General features: G+C 45.6%; 1 protein-coding gene across 2 annotated transcripts in view; it reads right to left on the bottom strand.

The window, feature by feature from the left end:
- LOC137524299 (serine protease 33-like) overlaps window positions 1-22,461 on the bottom strand; it is a 66,068-nt gene that overhangs the window by 13,293 nt on the left and 30,314 nt on the right. For both annotated transcript variants that reach the window (XM_068244013.1, XM_068244014.1), the window contains exons 2-4: window positions 20,717-20,930; window positions 15,397-15,668; window positions 14,073-14,218 (exon numbers count right to left, since the gene is read on the bottom strand). In XM_068244013.1, coding sequence (XP_068100114.1) covers window positions 14,073-14,218; window positions 15,397-15,668; window positions 20,717-20,930 — 632 coding nt within the window. The remainder of the gene's footprint in view (window positions 1-14,072; window positions 14,219-15,396; window positions 15,669-20,716; window positions 20,931-22,461) is intronic.

Genomic DNA, 22,461 nt, shown 5'->3' with positions numbered 1-22,461 from the left:
ACCGGGTTGAAAACTGTGCTGTCCCAATTGTGTATTGGACACAATGTGGGCTTCACGACCGCTGTCTGGAACCTCATGCTGTGTATTTACGCTGTCTGGAACCTCATGCTGTGTATTTACGGCCCTGGAACCACCGCTAGGACCCAGGGCCTACTATGTCTCGCTGCCTGCCCTCCTGCCTGCTGCCAAATGCCAGTCTGCCACACACACTCATCCTCCTCACGCTGCCTGCTGTTGTATTTCCTCCTGCTGTCTGTGTCTCCACTGCCAGGGAACATATTACCAGTGGTGCTCAGCAGAGCTCGAATATTCGAGTAGCTCGAATATTCGAGCTCTTTTCCAGCTATTCGAGCTCGGTATTCGAGCTCCGAATAGCTGTAGCTATTCGAATGGGCTATTCGCGTACACTCGAATAGCCCATTCACTATTCGAGCTATTCGAGCAAACGGCGCTATTCGAGCTCGGTACCGAGCTCGAATAGCGTCATAGCCCAGATTGATGTCCTTAGAGCCAATCAGAGGGCTCCCAGGCCCTCTGACGGCAGCCAATCACAGAGGGGGACCCTGGCCAGCCCCTACCCTATAAATAGCGGCCGCCATGTTACGTTTCTCCGTGCTTGCCTGAGACTTGTACAGAGAGAGAGTTGCTCCTTTGTGCTTTGGCTTAGCAAGAGCTCTATTGTGGTCATTTACCTAGCGTTTTTGCTCACATACACCTCCTATACACACCTATATTGTTGTTAGTTAGTTAGACATTGTATTTTAGTTAGTAGCATTTGTGTTACATAGAGACAGGCCAGCTGCTGCAGGCTTACAGCTTTAGGCCTCAGGGCCTTGCCTGTGTGGGCAGCTGTCCTCATGTCCTCTGTTTATTTCTCTCTATTCTATATATTTCTGCTGTCCTTTACTACTGATTGTATTAGTATTGTAGTTATATACTGTAACTGTACTAGGACACTCACTGTCACTGTTCATAGGCTACTAGCTGCTCCTGCGTGTGTGCACTCACTTTCTGTGTACACACTACACACACTCTATTTCCTTCTGATAACTGATTGATTATTGTAATTAGTTAGTTGTACTTACTGTTACTGTCTAGGACACTCAGTCACTGTTCATAGGCTACTAGCTCCTGCGTGTGTGCACTCACTGTCTGTGTACACACTACACACACTCTATTTCCTTCTGATAACTGATTGATTATTGTAATTAGTTAGTTGTACTTACTGTTACTACTTACTCTTACTGTACTAGGAGTCTAGGACACTCAGTCACTGTTCATAGGCTACTAGCTCCTGCGTGTGTGCACTCACTGTCTGTGTACACACACTACACACACTCTATTTCCTTCTGATAACTGATTGATTATTGTAATTAGTTAGTTGTTTGTACTTACTGTTACTACTTACTCTTACTGTACTAGGAGTCTAGGACACTCAGTCACTGTTCATAGGCTACTAGCTCCTGCGTGTGTGCACTCACTGTCTGTGTACACACTACACACACTCTATTTCCTTCTGATAACTGATTGCTTATTGTAATTAGTTAGTTGTACTTACTGTTACTACTTACTCTTACTGTACTAGGAGTCTAGGACACTCAGTCACTGTTCATAGGCTACTAGCTCCTGCGTGTGTGCACTCACTGTCTGTGTACACACACTACACACACTCTATTTCCTTCTGATAACTGATTGATTATTGTAATTAGTTAGTTGTTTGTACTTACTGTTACTACTTACTCTTACTGTACTAGGAGTCTAGGACACTCAGTCACTGTTCATAGGCTACTAGCTCCTGCGTGTGTGCACTCACTTTCTGTGTACACACTACACACACTCTATTTCCTTCTGATAACTGATTGATTATTGTAATTGATTATTGTAATTAGTTAGTTGTACTTACTGTTACTACTTACTGTACTAGGAGTCTAGGACACTCAGTCACTGTTCATAGGCTACTAGCTCCTGCGTGTGTGCACTCACTGTCTGTGTACACACTACACACACTCTATTTCCTTCTGATAACTGATTGATTATTGTAATTAGTTAGTTGTTTGTACTTACTGTTACTACTTACTCTTACTGTACTAGGAGTCTAGGACACTCAGTCACTGTTCATAGGCTACTAGCTCCTGCGTGTGTGCACTCACTGTCTGTGTACACACACTACACACACTCTATTTCCTTCTCATAACTGATTGCTTATTGTAATTAGTTAGTTGTACTTACTGTTACTACTTACTCTTACTGTACTAGGAGTCTAGGACACTCAGTCACTGTTCATAGGCTACTAGCTCCTGCGTGTGTGCACTCACTGTCTGTGTACACACACTACACACACTCTATTTCCTTCTGATAACTGATTGATTATTGTAATTAGTTAGTTGTACTTACTGTTACTACTTACTCTTACTGTACTAGGAGTCTAGGACACTCAGTCACTGTTCATAGTCTACTAGCTCCTGCGTGTGTGCACTCACTGTCTGTGTACACACACTACACACACTCTATTTCCTTCTGATAACTGATTGATTATTGTAATTAGTTAGTTGTTTGTACTTACTGTTACTACTTACTCTTACTGTACTAGGAGTCTAGGACACTCAGTCACTGTTCATAGGCTACTAGCTCCTGCGTGTGTGCACTCACTTTCTGTGTACACACTACACACACTCTATTTCCTTCCGATAACTGATTGATTATTGTAATTGATTATTGTAATTAGTTAGTTGTACTTACTGTTACTACTTACTGTACTAGGAGTCTAGGACACTCAGTCACTGTTCATAGGCTACTAGCTCCTGCGTGTGTGCACTCACTGTCTGTGTACACACACTACACACACTCTATTTCCTTCTGATAACTGATTCATTATTGTAATTAGTTAGTTGTACTTACTGACTGTTACTACTTACTTACTTACTGTACTAGGGACACTCACTCAGTCACTGTTCATAGGCTAGCTCCTGCGCGTGTTTGCGCGTGCGTGCGTGCACTCACTGTCTGTAGTGTACACACACTAAATTTACTTGTGATTACTACTGATTATTGTAACTGCTAGTTGTACTTCCTGACTGTTACTACTTACTTACTGTACTAGGGACACTCACTCAGTCACCTCACCCACCAACCCACTCCATTAACGTACCCCACTTTTCACCCGCCCTTTTAAAAAACTTTTGTCTATACGCCCAAAACATCGAAGATGTCTGGAAGTGGCAGCCAGCGCGGTTTGGGCAAGGGGAAGGGCAGCAAGGGAATCAGGAGGAGAGGGAGCAGCATTGTGGCAGGCCGCGGCCGCGCCACCATGCACAGTTCCGCAGCAGCAGCAGCAGCGTCAGTGGCTAACATTCCTCCCATAGCCACTGGCCGTGGACGCCTTGGGCGCCGCCCAGCAGGAGCATCTGCAACTCACGCTGCAGAGACACAGCAGCAGCAGCGTGTAGCACCTGCTCCGATTTTCCTCCAGCCGGGTCGGAAACGTCCCATTGAGGAAAAGCATGCAGACATTGTGGTGCAACTCATGACGGAGGATGAGCAGCCCGCCATCAGCTCTGCATCCGAGGCCTCCACCCTCACCACCACCCCTGTTCGCAGCAGCCGCCCAGCAGGGCCTGGGGAGGAGGCCAGTTCACCGTCAGTTGGCGACCTGTCATTCAGCAGTCTTTTGACCCCAGGCATCATGAGTCAATTGTCTGCTGTTGTTGGCGATTTTGAGGAGGAGATGCTGATGGGCACTTTGGGGGATGAGGGATTGGACAGCAAGACTGTGGCGACAGTCAAGCAGCCCATCCATGCATCAGGAGAGGAGTTTGGGGGGTCCTCATCCCAGCAGGACATGTTTCAGGAGGGGGAGGATGATGATGACCCGGTGACAGACAGAGACTGGGTGCCACCACCTCCAGGGGATGTCGTCCTCAGCAGCTCTGAGGAGGAGGAGGAGGATGCTCTTGTGGGCCTTGCAAGGAGGCGCATCATTGCAAGCATTGGCAGCAGCAGTAGGCAGGTCCCACAGCCTGCTGGTGTCTCAGGCTCAGCAGCAGCAGCATCTGCCAGTACCACCACCAGCCGCACCCAAGCCCCCCAAGCCCCCCCCCCAACCACCACAGGGAGACAGGCAGCAGCGCTTCCATGCCGTAGGGGGATGTTTCTGTCACCAATCTGGCGATATTTCACCATGCCCACTGTGTACAGCAAGTACGCCACTTGCAACCACTGTCAGCGGAAGTTGAGCAGAGGTGCAGACCCCTTAAAGTTCAGCACCAGCTCGCTCATCAACCACCTTGCTGCGAAACATTTCCACCAGCATGAGGAGTTCCAGAGACTGAAGGCATCTGGTGCTGGCAGTGGCACCACACCCATCACTGCACAGCCTTCAGCAGCAGCAGCAACAGCAGCCACCCGCCCTCCTGCTCCTCCAGCAGCACCAGCAGGAGTGCGGAAACGCACTGCTCCTCCCCCCTCTGCAACTCCTGCCGCCGACACTGAGGCCTGTTCTGGCAGCCAGTCCTCAGTGGCCTCCTCCGCTGTGTCTGCTGATTCCCGTGCCAGCAAAAGGCCACGCCAGAGCCTTTTGAGCGAGTCCTTCCAGGGGGTGGTTAGGGCTCTGCCTCCCAGCAGCCGTCGCGTGCGGCAGCTGAACGGCTTGCTGGCACGGGCCATGTGCTCCCAACTCCTGCCGTACACGCTCGTGCAGGAGGGGAGCGACATTCGTGCGCTGCTTGCTTGCGCAGCCCCAGACTGGCTGCTCCCCAGCAGACACTATTTCTCCCGCAAGGCCATTCCTGCACTGCACCGCTTTGTGATGGCCAATGTGGAGCGAGGGCTGGAGCACGCGGTTGGTGAAAGGGTCCACGTCACCATGGACTCCTGGAGCAGCCGCTTCGGGACAGGCCGCTACCTGTCCTTCACTGTCCACTGGGTCAGCTTGGTGGAAGGGGGTGAGGATGGGAGAGCAGCAGCGGGCACAGCAGCAGCAGCAACACAGTGGGTGGTGCCACCCCGCAGGGTCAGGGGAACTGCAGCAGGTTCCTCCGATCCTCTGCCATCCTCCGGCACACCTGGCCAAACCCCCCGCCTCAGCAGCAGCGTGAAGGCCCGCCACTGCCAAGCGCTGCTGCACTTGGTCAGCCTTGGGAAGACCAAGCTGACGGCAACCCATGTGTTGGCCAAACTCCAGGAGCAGGAGAGGATTTGGCTGACCCCCAGAGGCCTCAGAGTCGGAGAGGTGGTGGCCGACAATGGGGCCAATCTGGTTGCCGCAATAGACAGGGGAAACCTGACCCACATCCCCTGTCTTGCCCACGTGCTGAACCTGGTGGTGCAGAAGTTCTTGCGCACCTACCAGGGGATGGGCGAACTGCTGGAAACGGCAAGGAACGTTGTGCGTCACTTCCGGCGCTCGGCTGCAGCCTGTGCGAGCCTGGAAGACGTGCAAAAGGAGCTGGATCTGCCACGCCATCGGCTGATCCTTGACGTTCCGACTCGCTGGAACTCCACCCTGGCGATGTTGGAGCGTCTGGTTGAACAGAAGCACGCTGTCAACCAGTACCTTGCCCTGGCCACTGTTTCCGCCGGACAAGACCAGCAACATCCCGTCCATCGTCCCCGATGATGACTGGAGGCACATGCAGCAGATGTGCTTAGTGCTGGCTCCCTTTCTGCAGGCCACTAACATGGTGAGCAGGGACCATGCTATGGTCTGCGAGTGGGTGCCCCTGGTTTGTCTGCTGAACAGGGCCCTCGATGCTTTGCTGGAACAGGGAGCGGCAGCCTTGGACCAGCAGGAGCGGCAAGCAGCTGCACAGTCCACCTCTGAGGGGGAGGAGGAGGAGGACTTGGTGGAGGTCCCTGACCTTGCTGGTGATGAGGGGGAGCAGCACAGTGCAGCTGAGTTGGTGCGGGGGTGGAGAGAGGATGAGGCTGACGAGGCAGAGGAGGAGGATGAGGACAGCAGCACTGCCGTCGATGTGCCAGCAGACGTGGCCCGCCTCTTCCCAATGGCAGCGCACATGCTGACGTGCCTGCGCAGAGACCCCAGGGTGATCCAGATGAAGCAGAGGGAGGACATCTGGATCAGCATGATGTTGGACCCACGCCTCAAGGGGAAGTTGAGCCAGTTTCTGCCGCCTGCAGGAGGAGACCCAGCGCAACAAATAAGGAGCTTGCAGCAGGCCCTTGTTGAGCGCTTGGAGGAAGCCTTCCCCCAGCCTTCCACCCCCACTGTCCAGCAGCCAGCACAGAGGCAGCAGCAGGTGCCTGCATCCAGCAGCAAGCGCCCCACAGACCTGCTGTCTCTCAGCCATGAGCTCTACAGGACTGTAGAGGCTCCGGCAGCAGTGACTAGAGAGGAGGTGCATGCAGCAGCATCCTCCACCGGTCACAGCCAGCGCCTGACCCGCATGGTGGCTGACTACATGGGGTCCTACAGCGGGCTTGACAGCGATGCCCCTGTTGATCCCATGGAGTATTGGGTCAAGCGCCTGGAGATCTGGAGCGAGCTGGCGCAGTACGCCCTGGAAGTGCTGTCCTGCCCCCCTTCCAGCGTGCTGTCCGAGCGCTGCTTCAGTGCAGCTGGTGGTGTGGTCACCGAGAAACGCTCACGTCTGTCTCACAAGTCTGTGGACAGACTGACGTTTCTCAAGATGAACCAGGCGTGGGTGGAAGGCGAGTTCCTGGCCCCTGTTGTCGGCGAGAGGGGGACATGAACTGGCTAAGAACCATCGTTAATGTGCCTTACCACCCTTTACCACCTCCTGGCTCCTGCTCACTAAGCCAGCCTGGTTCACTTTGACTATTACGTCGCCTGCAGCCACACATTTTACACCTACAGTGGGCTGCTGTGTACTGCCCTTCTGCTGTCTGTCTGTGTTTCCCACTGCCAGGGTACACAGATTTACCTTCTGCTGCCACTCTGCCACCAGCTATTACGTCAAACAATAGCTATATAGCTGTGTAATTTGTTTTACAAACAAAACCAAAAAACCATAAAAAAAAAAAAAGGTTTAATTTTTCTGAGGTGCCCGGGTTGAAAACTGTGTTGTCCCAGTTGTGTATTGGACACGATGTGGGCTGCACGACCGCTGTCTGGGACCTCCTGTTGTGTTCATTTACGGCCTGGTATCACCGCTAGGTACCAGGGCTATTATGTCACGCTGCCTGCCTGCTGCCACACTCACACTACTCCTCCATTCCTCCTGCTGCTGCTGTCTGTCTGTGTTTCCCACTGCCAGGGTACACAGAATTACCTTCTGCTGCCAGTCTGCCACCAGCTATTACGTCAAACAATAGCTGCTCACATTACTCCTCCATTCCTCCTGCTGCTGCTGTCTGTCTGTCTGTGTTTCCCACTGCCAGGGTACACAGATTTACCTTCTGCTGCCACTCTGCCACCAGCTATTACGTCAAAAAATAGCTATATCTGTGTAATTTGTTGTAAAAACAAAACAAAAAAAACCAAAATAAAAAAGGTTTAATTTTTCTGAGGTGCCCGGGTTGAAAACTGTGTTGTCCCAGTTGTGTATTGGACACGATGTGGGCTGCACGACCGCTGTCTGGGACCTCCTGTTGTGTTCATTTACGGCCTGGTATCACCGCTAGGTACCAGGGCTGTTATGTCACGCTGCCTGCCTGCTGCCACACTCACACTACTCCTCCATTCCTCCTGCTGCTGCTGTCTGTCTGTGTTTCCCACTGCCAGGGTACACAGAATTACCTTCTGCTGCCAGTCTGCCACCAGCTATTACGTCAAACAATAGCTGCTCACATTACTCCTCCATTCCTCCTGCTGCTGCTGTCTGTCTGTCTGTGTTTCCCACTGCCAGGGTACACAGATTTACCTTCTGCTGCCACTCTGCCACCAGCTATTACGTCAAAAAATAGCTATATCTGTGTAATTTGTTGTAAAAACAAAACAAAAAAAACCAAAAAAAAAAAAAGGTTTAATTTTTCTGAGGTGCCCGGGTTGAAAACTGTGTTGTCCCAGTTGTGTATTGGACACAATGTGGGCTGCACGACCGCTGTCTGGGACCTCCTGCCTGCTGTGTTTATTTACAGCCCTGGTATCACCGCTAGGTACCAGGGCTATTATGTCACGCTGCCTGCCTCATTGACTGCCTGCTGCCACACACTCATCCTCCTCCTCCTGCTGCTTCCCCACATAATCACTTTCTGTTGTTACTTGGAAAAAAAGAGGTTTCTTGCATCATTCACCCTCAAAACAAGTGTTGGAAGCTATTTAAGGCCATTTCGAATAGTCAGCTCGAATAATGAGCTCGAATACCGACTCGAATAGTGAGCTCGAATTCCGAGGTCGAATCGAATAGTAAAAATTATTCGACTCGAATATTCGACTGACCTCGAATAATTTACTATTCGAATTCGACCTAACTCGAATTTTGAAAAGGGGTATTTGAGCACCACTGCATATTACAAGGTGCTGCTGCCCATGCGCCACCAGCTATTATGCTCAACAATAGCTGCATTAATTTGAAGAAAAAAATTGTAATTATTTTAAAGGTGTCCAGGTTGAAAACTGTGCTGTCCTAATTGTGTATTGGACACAATGTGGGCTTCACGACCGCTGTCTGGAACCTCATGATGTGTATTTACGGCCCTGGAACCACCGATAGGACCCAGGGCCTACTATGTCTCGCTGCCTGCCCTCCTGCCTGCTGCCAGTCTGCCACACACACTCATCCTCCTCACACTGCCTGCTGTTGTATTTCCTCCTGCTGTCTGTGTCTCCACTGCCAGGGAACACATTACAAGGTGCTGCTGCCCATGCGCCACCAGCTATTACGCTGAAAAATAGCTGCATCCATTTGGAAAAAAAAAATTGTAATTAATTTAGAGGTGTCCGGGTTGAAAGCTGTGCTGTCCCATTTGTGTATTGGACACAATGTGGGCTTCACGACCGCTGTCTGGAACCTCATGCTGTGTATTTACGGCCCTGGAACCACCGCTAGGACCCAGGGCCCACTATGTCTCGCTGCCTGCCCTCCTGCCTGCTGCCAAATGCCAGTCTGCCACACACACTCATCCTCCTCACGCTGCCTGCTGTTATATTTCCTCCTGCTGTCTGTGTGTCTCCACTGCCAGGGAACACATTACAAGGTGCTGCTGCCCATGCGCCACCAGCTATTACGCTCAACAACAGCTGCATTAATTTGAAAACAAAAAAAAAAATTGTAATTATTTTAGAGGTGTCCGGGTTGAAAACTGTGCTGTCCCAATTGTGTATTGGACACAATGTGGGTTGACGACCGCTGTCTGGAACCTCATGATGTTTATTTACAGCCCTGGTAACACCGCTAGGAACCAGGGCCTATTATGTCAGTCACATCACACTGCCTGACACACACTACTCCTCCTCCTGTAGCTGCATTGAGCTTCTGCTGTCTGTGTGCTGCTACCACTGCCAGGGAGAACAGAAGAAGAACTATTTTCTGCTGCCACCTGCCCACCCACTCTCCTACCGAGTACCGACTATTACCACACACTACAAATAGCTGCAAGCCTGCAACTACTTCCTCCTCCTGCTGATGTCTGTGTTTTACCACCGCCAGGGTACACAGAAAAAGGCGCTGTGGCTTGCAATGTGCCACTACCTACCTATTATGCCATCAACACAAATATAACTATGGTGTTATTAAAATAAAATATTTCCACAAATTAAGTAAAAAAAATATTACAAAAGAAAGGAAAACCAAGACACATAATATAATGATAGAGAAGAAGAGGAAGAAGAAGAAAAAGAAGATATAGAAGAAGAAGATATAGAAGAAGAAGAAGAAGAAGATATAGAAGAAGAAGAAGATGATATAGAAGAAGAAGAAGAAGAAGATATCCTCTTCTACAATTACCTCCTCACATTCACGTGTACAAGACTTCTCACGTGCCTCACCCCTCCTCTGGAATGCCCTTCCACAACACATCCGCCACTCTCCCACCTTTGAAATCTTTAAACGCTCCCTCAAAACCCACCTTTTCCGACAAGCATATTCTCTAGCTTAGGCCATGCACCCACTAAATAACCTAATTACGCACTGCCTGTACATATACTGTATACTTCCCCCACCTCTTGTTTCCACCCCATTCCTTTAGATTGTAAGCTCGCAAGGGCAGGGCTCTCACCCTTTTGTGTCATGGAATGTTATTAATTCAATTGCTTGCACACTGTTAGAAATTTATACATTTTAGTCATCAAGTTAAATCAAATTGTAATCAGCAGTGCTGTATCTTGTATCAGTGTTCATATTTTCATGTATATCATTGTCTGTATCATTATGTATCCCTTGTTTGTTTTCTTACATTGTACAGCGCCACGGAATATGTTGGCGCTTTATAAATAAATAAATAATAATAATATAGAAGAAGAAGATATAGAAAAATAAAAAGAAGATATAGAAGAAGAAGATATAGAAGAAGAAGAAGATATAGAATAAAAGAAGAAGAAGAGGAAGAAGAAGAAGATATAGAAGAAGAAAAAGATAATTGAAGAAGATATAGAACAAGAAGAAGAAGAAGAAGATATAGAAGAAGAAGAAGATATAGAACAAGAAGAAGAAGAAGAAGATATAGAAGAAGAAGATGAAGACGACGTAAATGAAGACTTCCAACTTACAACCATTTTGGACACACCTTCTCATGCAAACACTTTTCATGAAGTTAATTTACTATTTTTGAAACCTTTTTTATAACTACTACATCACCACATAATCACTTGATGTTTTTCTTCATAAAAAAGGCTGTTTCGTGCATCATTGACCTCCAATTCAAGTTTTACAAGCTATTTAAGGCCAGCTCGAATATTTTACTCGAATACAGACTCAGATAGTGACGTCGGATATCCGAAGTCGAATCGGATATTCGATTAAATCGGATATTGAACTTCGAGTGAATTCGGATAGTTTGCTATCCGAATTCGACCAAACTCGAATAGGATAATGAGGTATCCGAGCAACACTGATCACAAGGCCGATTTCCGAGAGATTTCATGCTGAAATCGATTGGGAATTGGCCTGCAGTGTATAGGCTGATCTCTCAGCCAATCAAGATCTCTCTCTGATCAGATTCCATCACAGAGACATCTGTCTCTTGGTCAATGGTGCCTTGGTCTCTTAGTGCCTACATATTGATTTATGGGCACCTTTATGCATTGGCACCTGTAGTAAAGTTGATTTTTCAGTTTATGCATTACATAACATGCATTACTAGAGGCTCCTTAGTGAAGTCTTTTTACAAACTTGTGGGATAAAGTCATACTCAGCTTTAGTGTCATAAACATGACTAGAAGCATTTAAAATGTATAGGGTAGACCTGTTACTGGAGTAGACCTATACTTGAGGTAGACCTATTACTGGTAGAGATGTGAACATAGAATTTTCTGTTCATGAACAGAATTCATGAACTTCCAAAAATGTTTGCGAACAGGTGAATCTGGAGAACCGCCATACACTTCAATGGGCAGAGGAATTTTAAAAACTACATTTACTGTTTCTGGCCACAAAAGTGAAGAAAAAGTTGGTTCTAACCACTATGCCAGAGGGGAATCCATGCCAAAAGTCTCACCAAAAATTACTGAGTTGATGCAAAGTCGGGTTTTAATCCCTAAAGGGTATAAATCACACTATGTACAGCTCTGGGTGTCAGTGGGCTGTGGAGTGTCTCCCACAGAGAAATGCAACAGTACTATCAGAATACAGTGAAATAATAATGCACTGGAGTGGTACTGTAACCTGAAACAGCAGTAGTGTGCACACAGCTCTGGGTGTCAGTTGGCTGTGGAGTGTCACACACACAAAAAAAACACCGGAGACCGATGTGGTAGCCCTCAAAAGGGCTGTTTGGGGTGCTTTCACCGCTAGTGAGGAACAAAGTCAAAGGCCTATCTAATGCTTTCCCTACCTATCTGCAACAAGTCTGACCCTGCTTCACTAACAGTCAGCAGCCTGCAGATAATTAATCCAATATGGCCACCGCAACTGCTTTTTAATAGAGGGGTGGGGGGGTCCAGGAAGGGGTGCTAGCTGATTGGCTGCCATGTGTCTGCTAACTGTGAGGTAATGGGTCAAAGTTTAGCTCAATGATAATGTGTAGGGAGGTAATCAAACACGCCATATGTTTGCTGTTTGCCTCGAATGCGAACAGCCAATATTTGCAGAATACTGCTCGCCGGCGAACAGTTTGGGCCATCTCAGTCCTATTCCTGGGGTAGACTCATGCTTGGCGTAGGCACTCATATTGCGGTGTTGCCAATGCCATATGAATTGGCTGCTGGGTAGAGCTACTAGTAAAAATTATAATATTTTACATTGCACTTACCTGGCACCCATTCTAACTTTAACCCTCTCCTTCAAGAGCCTAAACCTAACCCCCCACCTACTGCCTAACACTAACTACCCCTCCTTACACTAACCTCCCCACATTACAGAATCAACCACTATTGTAGCTGATAGTCTACAAAATAGATGATCGGATCCCCTGTTCCTTCCCTACCTAGTATCTTTTACAAAGGTCAAAAGTTCAGTCAGACTCTCTACAACAGTGCAAAAGCTGAGTGAACTTTTGACCTTTATAAAAACTTGAATATCTCAAAAACTATTAAAGATAAAATGATATTTTTTTGCAGTACAAATGAGCACAAGCACATCACTACCCAACCATATCAGTTTCATGTGTGTAGCCTCTTGTACGGGGGCTCTGTGATGTTATAGTCTGGAGAAAAATACGTGATATTATCTTCAAAACAAAAGCAGTGCAAATCTTATTTTTTGCAGCACAAATGGGCACAAACACAGCACTAACTAAACATGATGGAATTTTTAATTGTGCTGATCTGATTGTATTTGAAATGCATGTTACAGTTACTAAAATTGTTTTGGCAGTGCTATCTGCACTCTTCTGCTCAGTTCTTCCTCCTAATTAATGACATTCTCCTTCCTTCACCTAGTCCTAACTTCCCCTGACTATAAACCTCTTCCTGATTCCTGTTTCTTTCTATGGAAAACAGAACTTTTATTTTTAAACAGTTTTGCTTGACTAAGAACCTAAAATTGAGCACAGATGGGACTGTTTTCCAAGAATTAGTTACCAGGTTCAGACCAAAAGTTTTAAAGTGGACCTTAAAGAGAATCTGTACTCTAAAATTCTTACAACAAAAAGCATACCATTCTATTCATTATGTTCTCCTGGGCCCCTCTGTGCTGTTTCTGCCACTCTCTGCTGCAATCCTGGCTTGTAATTCCAAGTTTTAGGCAGTGTTTACAAAGAAACTAACCAGCTTGTGATAGGCTCACATAAGCAGAGTGTGTGAGTCATACAGAGCCTGCAGGGGGCCTGGAGAGGGTGTGTATAGCTTCTATCCAATCACAAGCAGCCCTGCACATTTCACACATTCCAGCCTGAGCCCGACAAAGCCGTCAGAGGAAAGAAGATTAGATGATATAACAGAGATAATACAGCCACTGTGCAAGTAGGAAAGGCTGCAGTAAGACAGACCACATTAGAACAGGCATAGGAACTTATAGGATACAAGAAATAAGGCTCAAAATTTTGTTACAGAGTCTCTTTAAGTCTTGCACAGGACAGAGAAGGAAAACAGAGAGAAATGCACCTTGTATGTATTTAGAGAGTTTAGTCTGTCTTGTTCCCCCTCTTCTGTGACTAATCACAAGCTGTGCCAGCTCAGGAATCTACTCTGCCACAGCAGAGCAGCTAATTTGTAAACGCAGATTGTTAACCCTATGTCTGCTTCCATGAAAAGAGGAAGTAGACGCACTGTAGATTTATTGCAGCATTTGTATCATGCTATTATGCTGTTTATCTTTTAGAGCAGATTGGGAGTTCTGACGAGTTCAGATCCGCTTTAAGGCTGTTTCTTCCACTTTATTTGGAGATTAGTACTGATTCTTCCCATTAACTTCAACTCAGTTCATCTTCTTGTTTTGTGGTCATGTGATAAACATCTAGTGCTAAACCTATGGCTTTCACTCATTTCTTGTTCGTAATTAGCTACATGTATATATATATTATATATATATATATATATATAATATGTTTTGTTTTCTCACCTGGCAGGAATCTTTATGCCCCTCCTTGTATCCAGCACATATCATGTCGTCCTTGATGAAGTTTTTGCCATACGCTTTTTTACAGGTCGAGTCACTTACTAGTGGCACCATCACCTTTTGGAGGGTCCTAGGATATGGCAGATGCACTACAAAAGACGAAGAGATTCATTTAAAGAGTGCACTTGAAGGTTTCAAAGTCCAGACTCAGAGCATGGAGATCAAGATGTGGGAAAGAGTTCCAAAGGAGGGGCGAAATCCATGAGAAGTCCTATACGTAAGAGTGGGAGGAAGTAGACAAAATGAAGGAAGGGAAAAGGGAGGTTCATGTGAGGATTGAAGGTTGAAGCTAGCATGGTTCTTGGAAATAAATGATGAATATGAATTGAGGCTGGGGGAAAGTTTTGGAGAGTTTTGTAAGAGAAGATTACTGGTCTGAACTAGATCCTCTTGGTAATTAACATCCAATGAGGGGAAGGGGCAGGATGGGAAGGTCATTTGGCTACCTGTACTGGAGGGAGAGAGGGGCCATCTGTCTACCTACGCTAAAGGTGGGTGTCATCTGGCTACATATACTGGAGGTGGTTCATCTGGCTACCTATACTGGAGGAAAGGTCAGGTCATCTGGCTACCTATATGGGAGGAGGTGTCATCTGGCTACCTATACTGAAGATGGGGGCTAATCTGGCTACCTATACTGAAGGGGGGGGGGGGTGTTAGTTGGTCAGGGGATTGCTGGTGACAGATTGCCTTTAGCAGTACAAAGTACAAATCTGGCTATGATAATTCAGTAAACAGTAAACCCATCTCCAGTGCCAAAATCAAATGGGCAATTAAGCACAAATGAGCCAGTTGTGCCTTCTGGAGCAGGAACCTGGTGATGATTGAGACCTTTTACAAACACAGACAAACACAGAACATTTATATCACGCTTTTCTCCTGGTGGACTCAAAGCGCCAGAGCTGCAGCCACTAGGATGCACTCTATAGGCAGTAGCAGTGTTAGGGAGACTTGCCTAAGGTCTCCTACTGAATAGGTGCTGGCTTACTGAACAGGCAGAGCCGAGGTTCAAACCCTGGTCTCCTGTGTCAGAGGCTGAGCCCTTAACCATTACACTCTCCAGCCACTATAGATCCTCATTCCTATGCTACTGCCACAAGTCGGTAGGGGAAAACTGGTAAGCAGAGTGATTAGTGGCAAAGGTTGTGGCCATTGTACTGACACTTTGTTGCCTAACTGTAATGTGGTAAAGGCACAGATAATATTTTCACATCAGCTAACCTTTTATGTAAGAATCTCTACTACCAAATGAGTTAAACAGGCTCACCATCTTGTGCTATGGTGCCCCAACCGGTTACCCAGCATTCCGTGCCACAAGGGAATTTGACGGTGGAAGATGGCAGGCAGACTGGCATGATGAAGTTGTTGTAGGGTACAGGATTGGCTAGCTGGACCAGAGCGATGTCTCCAGCGTCGCCGCTGTTCCCTCCATATGGATGCACTACCAGCCGCTTGATGCCAATAACTATTCGACTTGGACTGGGCACAGATAACTTTAACTCCCCCAGTATAACACGATACTTATCTAGATTCTGGTGTCTGTGAAAAAAAAAAAAAAAAAAAAAACACGAGGTAAGAAAAGTGAGACATACATTCTCTAGTCGAAAGTGTTCCCCGTATCAAGGTTGGAAACCACAACCACCACACAATGGTAGAGAAAGGACAAATAGGCACTATGCATATGACCTTGTCAGCGCACTCTGCCACGTGGTCAGTAGAGAATGTTAGCGAACCGTTCGCTAGCGAATCTCTATGGGCAAATACTGCTTCCGGGTCGCTACGACCCGTAGTAGTACGGCTGCGTTGGGCCGGCGGTGTGCGTCTTGGATCGGCCTGTTGCCGGTCACTCTCTGCGCATGAGCGTGACGTCACTCATGACATCACGCACATGCTCAGAAAGTGCCCGGCAATAGGCGCGTGATCAAGGACGCGCACTGCCGGCCCAGAGCAGCCGTACTACTACGGGTCATAGCGACCTGGAAGTAGTACAGGGTGAGGGGTTCGCCAGCGATCGGTTCCCGAACAGTTTGCTGACATTCGCTGGTCATATGAATGACATTTTGTGCATTGTGGTGCGATTACGCAAGGGGGAGGGCATTACACCACAAACGCACAGGCCAGGTGTAAAGCCAGCCTTAAAGTGTACCAGAGATGACATGTGACATGATAAAATAGACATGTGCATATACTGTACAGTACAGTGGCAAGCATAAGGACACCTATGCTGTGCTCCTTTTCTTTTTTCCCTGCCTGAAAGAGTTTATAATTAGCGATGGAACTGACAGTTTTTCTCCAGTCAGGACCCAGTCAGCTCACTGATAACAAATGAAAGCCATAAAACACTTTCCTAAGCAGATAACTGGGCTTATTACTGTGAGAGGAAAAGATAAAAATGTCACTAGTTCATGTATTTTCACTCTGGGACTCTTGAGACACTGCAATTGAGCAGAGACTATATAGTGGGACGCGAAAGTTTGGGCAATGTTGTTAATCGTCATGATTTTGCTGTATAAATCGTTGGTTGTTATGATAAAAAATGTCAGTTAAATATATCATATAGGAGACACACACAGTGATATTTGAGAAGTGAAATGAAGTTTATTGGATTTACAAAAAGTGTGCAATAATTGTTTAAGCAAAATTAGGCAGGTGCATACATTTGGGCACCACAAAAAATAAATAAAATCTAAATTTAGTAGATCCTCCCTATGCAGAAATTACAGCCTCTAAACGCTTCCTGTAGGTTCCTATGAGCGTCTGGATTCTGGTTGAAGGTATTTTGGACCATTCCCCTTTACAAAACATCTCTAGTTCATTCAGGTGTGATGGCTTCCGAGCATGGACAGCTCTCTTTAACTCACACCACATATTTTCAATTATATTCAGGTCTGGGGATTGAGATGGCCATTTCAGAACATTGTAGTTGTTCCTCTGCATGAATGCCTACGTGGATTTTGGGCAATTTTTGGGTCCTTGTCTTTTGGGATGGTCGTAGTCAGCCAACTTCGCTACGCTGGAACTACGCGTAGTTTTACGCAATTACGCTTCGCCAAACTACGGCTTTGAAATCAAATATTCACTTCGTATGCATTTCGTAGACTGCGCGTTAAAATCCGCAATTACGCGTAGTGCGTAGCGTAGTAAATCCGGACGTTTATGCCCGTATGCAGAACATTTTACACATTCATTTCTCTTTAATTGCTTATACCAGGTCCTCTTCTATGCGTACATTCCCCTTTCCAATGCGTACATTTGTAAGCATACAATCACACGTGGAAAATTAGACACGAAAAACGCATTCGTAGTTCACTACGCAATAAACATGTTAACTACGCATTGTGGGCATAAGCTACGCGTAGTGGTACTTCGCTACGAGTAAATTCGTAAGCGTAGTTTTGAAACTTCACCTACGAACTACGATGCGTGGATGCAAACTACGTTGCGTATATTCGCACTGGCGCAGTTTCTGCTCATCCCTGCTTGTCTTGTTGAAGATCCAGCCCCGGCGCAGCTTCAGCTTTGTCACTGATTCCTGGACATTGGTCTTCAGAATCTGCTGATACTGAGTGGAATCCATGCGTCTCTCAACTTTGACAAGATTCCCAGTCCCTGCACTGGCCACACAGCCCCACAACATGATGGAACCACCACCATATTTTACTGTAGGTAGCAGGTGTTTTTCTTGAAATGCCGTGTTGTTTTCCTCCATACATAACGCCTCTTGTTATGCCCAAATAACTCAATTTTAGTTTCATCAGTTTCACCTGCCTAAAGGGGCCCATACATTTGCCAACCAATCGACCATCCAATTTGATTATTATAATCGAATTGGATGAAAATTGGTGCTGCCAAGTGCATGCCCGACCGACAAAGCGACCAATTTCGGGACAGAAATTGACCGCACTGTCGTTCACGCATGCTGGAAGATGTCGGGCTGAAGTTAGTTGGTTGGGTGTGCGGCGGTATGGCAGCCGAATTGCGAACGAGCGACAAGACGACGAAACCCCCGCCACTGCCCCTGCAATGTATAAATGTATGCAGTGTGTGTGCATTTATACATTACCTGTCTGGTGTCAGCCTTCACATGTTTCTGTCCATCTCGCCGGGTTCCGTATACATGCCGGCGGCGCATAGCATCTGACGTCAGACGCTATGCGCCACTAGCGTGCATGAGGCTGTTACCCGGCGAGAAGGAACGGTCACTGCGCGGAGGCTGACACCGGACAGGTAATGTATAAATGCACACACTACATACATTTATACATTTTGGGGGTGGGGCTGACACTGAGGCTCAGCCGATTCCCTGATGATTTCATGCTGAAATCGGATGGGAATCGGTCTGTAGTGTATGAGCAGATTCGATTAGAGACAAATTTATCTCTAATCAGATTTGATTAGAGATAAATTTGTCTCTTGGTCGAATCTGCCCATAATCTTCTAATGTATGGGCACCTGTGCTAAATAAAACATCTTTTTTATATATTACAGAGATTTCCTCATGTCCTTTGTCGTTTTTACGCTGTTTTTAGACGCTTTTATCCAATCAGGGCGCCTCTTTCCCCCAATTGTGAAAAAGGTCAGCAGTTCATGTACAATATTATCCCTCTGGGACTCTAAAACGGAAGCAGGAAATTTGCACACATGAGGCAAGTGGACAAAAAAGGTGCCGCCATTGACTCTCATGTTAAATATTGTTCGATGGGCGCACGACGGGAAATTTGGGCGCCTGGTGAAAAATAACATTTATAAACATACTTACCATATAATAACGTTTACAGACATACTTACCATAGTTATTGTTTCTTTCTACATAAAGTTTCATAATTAAAACAATATTTAGTGGAAAATAAAAAAAATCCTCGAATAATAACTAATTATATCGATTTAAAAAATAATTTGATAAACTGTATAGGAGTTTTAGGGTTAGGCACTACTAGGGGAGTTTATAACTAAATATATTGATTTAAAAATTAATTTGATAAACGATATGGGAATTTTAGGGTTAGGCACCACCAGGGGGGTCTTAGGGTTAGGCACCACCAGGGAGGATTTAGGGTTAGTCACCACCAGGGGGGTCTTAGGGTTTGGCACCACCAGGGGGGGGGGGTCTTAGGGTTAGTCACCACAGGGGGGTCTTAGGGTTTGGCACCACCAGGGGGATCTTAGGGTTTGGCACCACCAGGGGGGTCTTAGGGTTAGGCACCACCAGGGGGGTCTTAGGGTTAGGCACCACCAGGGGGTTCTTAGGGTTAGGCACCACCAGGGGAGATTTAGGGTTTGTCACCACCAGGGGGGTCTTAGGGTTTGTCACCAACATTGGGGTCTTAGGGTTTGGCACCACCAGGGGGGTCTTAGGTTTAGGCACCACCATTAGGGGTCTAAGGGTTAGGGAGAGGTAGAGGGAGGATTCTTTGTGAGAGTAGGGTTAGGTTTAGTTGCAGTAAAATGTTAATAATATTTACTAATGTTTTACTAAAGTTATTGTGAACGTACTTATATTTTATTATTGTTATAAATAATATTTTCATATTTTATTACATGAAGAAATTATAAATGAAGGTTATACACAATATTATATAATTATAATGATTATACATATATTATCAATTTCAGTGTTATAAGCGATACGTTCAGATTTTTATTACACAAGGAAAAGGTAAAAGAAGTTTGTACACAAAATTATACTTACAGTTTTTTATAATTTTCTGTGTTATAAACAATATTTTCAGATTTTTATTACAATAAGAAAAGATAAAACATGATTATTGACAAAATCATTAAATTTTGGCTAGACCATGCGCCCTTTTTTTCCAGGCGCCCTTTTTTATGATGTATGCTCTTAAAACATGGCAAATGAGCAGAGATAAAACACTAAATCTGCTTTGTAAATGTGTATACATCAAATAAAACCTTGAGATATGTAAAAAAAAAGTCATTTTTAGGAGTAGGTGGACGGATCCAATTGTTTATCGCATTAGTTTATTTTCATTTTGGGTCCACTTTAACCACTTGAGACTTACACCCCCCTAGTGACCAGGCAATGTTTTACAATTTAGTGCTCTACAGCTTTAAATGCTTGCTGCACGGCCATACAACTTAGCTCACAAATGACCCCCCCTCCTTTTCTGCCCACAGAGCTTCCTGTTGGTGGGCTCTGATCGCTGCAGCAGGTAGTAGTTTTTTTAATTGATTTATTTTTTATAAAAATGTCTTTTTTATGTATTTTTTCTCCCCCACCCCCTGACAACCAATTCCAGCAATCGCCTGTGAGAGCTGATTGCTCTGTGAGCCTCCCCAGGGGACACCCGAGTGTCACGGCTGGCCCCAGTACAGCGCTGCCGTACATCGCATCGCTGTACAATGCAAATAGACGTTTCAACATCTAGCAGTCGCGCACGACCCGCTGCAAACCACTCCCCCAGGACTTGACACCAATCAGCAGTACACGGTCCTGGGGGAGCCACCTCGTGACCGCCTATTGGCGTTAGGCGGTTGTAAGGAGGTTGCATTACTGCAGTAAGATATGTGCAGAGTGTGAAAAGAGCCTTAGCTTACATCTGGTCTTTATAGATAGGATAAGCACTTACGGGAAGCAGTGAGCAGCACTCAGGACCCACTCCGAATTGATCAGGGAGCCGCCACAGTAAGAAATGTAGATAAGATCAATAGAACGCTCAATATAAACTTGCCACGGCCACTCCCCTGCGTAGGCATTTTCACCATTAACAATACGACCGGAAACTGTTGGAGAGCCGCAGGTATCATAGGCTGCACTGAAATTACCTGCTGTGGTGGCAGCACCTAGGATTAACAGAGAGTTGGTGAAAACATGATTTAAAATTGCATCAGGTTAAATATTTTTATTTTTACAAATTTGTATTGGTGTATTTACAGTTTACCATACATTTTCCACCACTGTGGTAAGAAAACACACATTTAACCACTCGGTGCCCGAACATGGTGCAATTTTTTTTTCAATTAGATAATTTAGTTTGATTATTCCGTTAGATCAAATATAAAGATTTTTCCAGCATGTCCAATCTGATTTTTATTGAACAAACAATATAATCGTTTGTATTTCTTGATCGAAAAAAAAAAGTTCTTTTCAACTTTTATTCAATTCGATTGTTTTGGTCGAATAAACAGGAAAATCGAATGCATTTATTGTACCGTGTATGGGTACCATTATGGTGCCCATACACTGTACAATAAAAACGTTTAATTTTCCAGTTTATTTGACCAAAACGATCGAATTTTTTCAATCAAGAAAAACAAATAATTATCCCGTTTTTTCAATAAAAATCCGATCAGACATGTTAGAAAAATCTTTATATTTGATTTAACGAAATACTCAAACTAAATGATCAAATTTAAAAAAAAAATGAAAAAAAAAAATGTATCATGTATTGGCACCAGGGATGCTCAAATCTTATTCGGGAGAAACCCGGATAGTTGTATCCGGATATCTCCCAGTAGACCTTTGCAGGGGGGGGTCAATCTTACCTGTCTGACGTCTTCTTGCTCCGTCCTTCGGCGCCTCCCACGATGCAGTCCACGATGCATCACGTGATTTCAAACACTTCCTTCTTCAACCTGGAAAGAGGAAGTGTTTGGAGTCACGTGACCGCCGCGTGGACTACATCGTGAGAAGCGGCGAGGGACGGAGCAAGAAGACGTCAGACAGGTAAGATTGACCCCCCCGCAAAGGTGTACTGGGAGATATCCGGATACAACTATCCGGGTATCTCCAGAATACGGATTTAAGCATCCCTGATTGGCACCATAACTGTGAATGACTCTGTTCTAAACTTGGAAAATTTAGTTTCCTCCATATGTAGATCATGTACTTCTGTCCCCTACAGACTGTGGAATAAAAAGCTATTTTTCATGCTGTAATATTGCCTCTATGTTGTCTCTTTTCCAAGAAAATTATTAACAGTTTTCCGTTATTTGTAAGTTAAACTTTCCATACCTTTGGATGATTTTAGTTGCCATTTTTTCTACATGTTCTAAAACTTCAGTGTCCTTCTTTCCTACTGTGTGGCTCTCAAAAACTGTATAAATAAACTGTATACTCCACATGTGGCCTCACAGGTGATTAATACTACAGAGGGAGTAGTATCCTGGCATCTCATGTATTTATCATTTTATGCATTCCAGAATTTTAACTGCTTAAGTTGCTGCTGTTTGGCATTGAATATAGTTTTTTATCTTTTATCAACCAGTATTTACAGTAAGAACTTTAGCCCCAATAAGCAACATACTGGATGTGAGGTAATACACAGCAAGGACCTGGTTGTATAAGAGTTTTGAAGAACAGAAACAGGAAAAA

The sequence above is a fragment of the Hyperolius riggenbachi genome, chromosome 7, assembly GCF_040937935.1.
Source record: "Hyperolius riggenbachi isolate aHypRig1 chromosome 7, aHypRig1.pri, whole genome shotgun sequence".
Classification (NCBI taxonomy): Eukaryota; Metazoa; Chordata; class Amphibia; order Anura; family Hyperoliidae; genus Hyperolius; species Hyperolius riggenbachi.
Note: the sequence above shows the minus strand (reverse complement) of the source record. Positions and strands in the feature narration are given on the sequence as shown.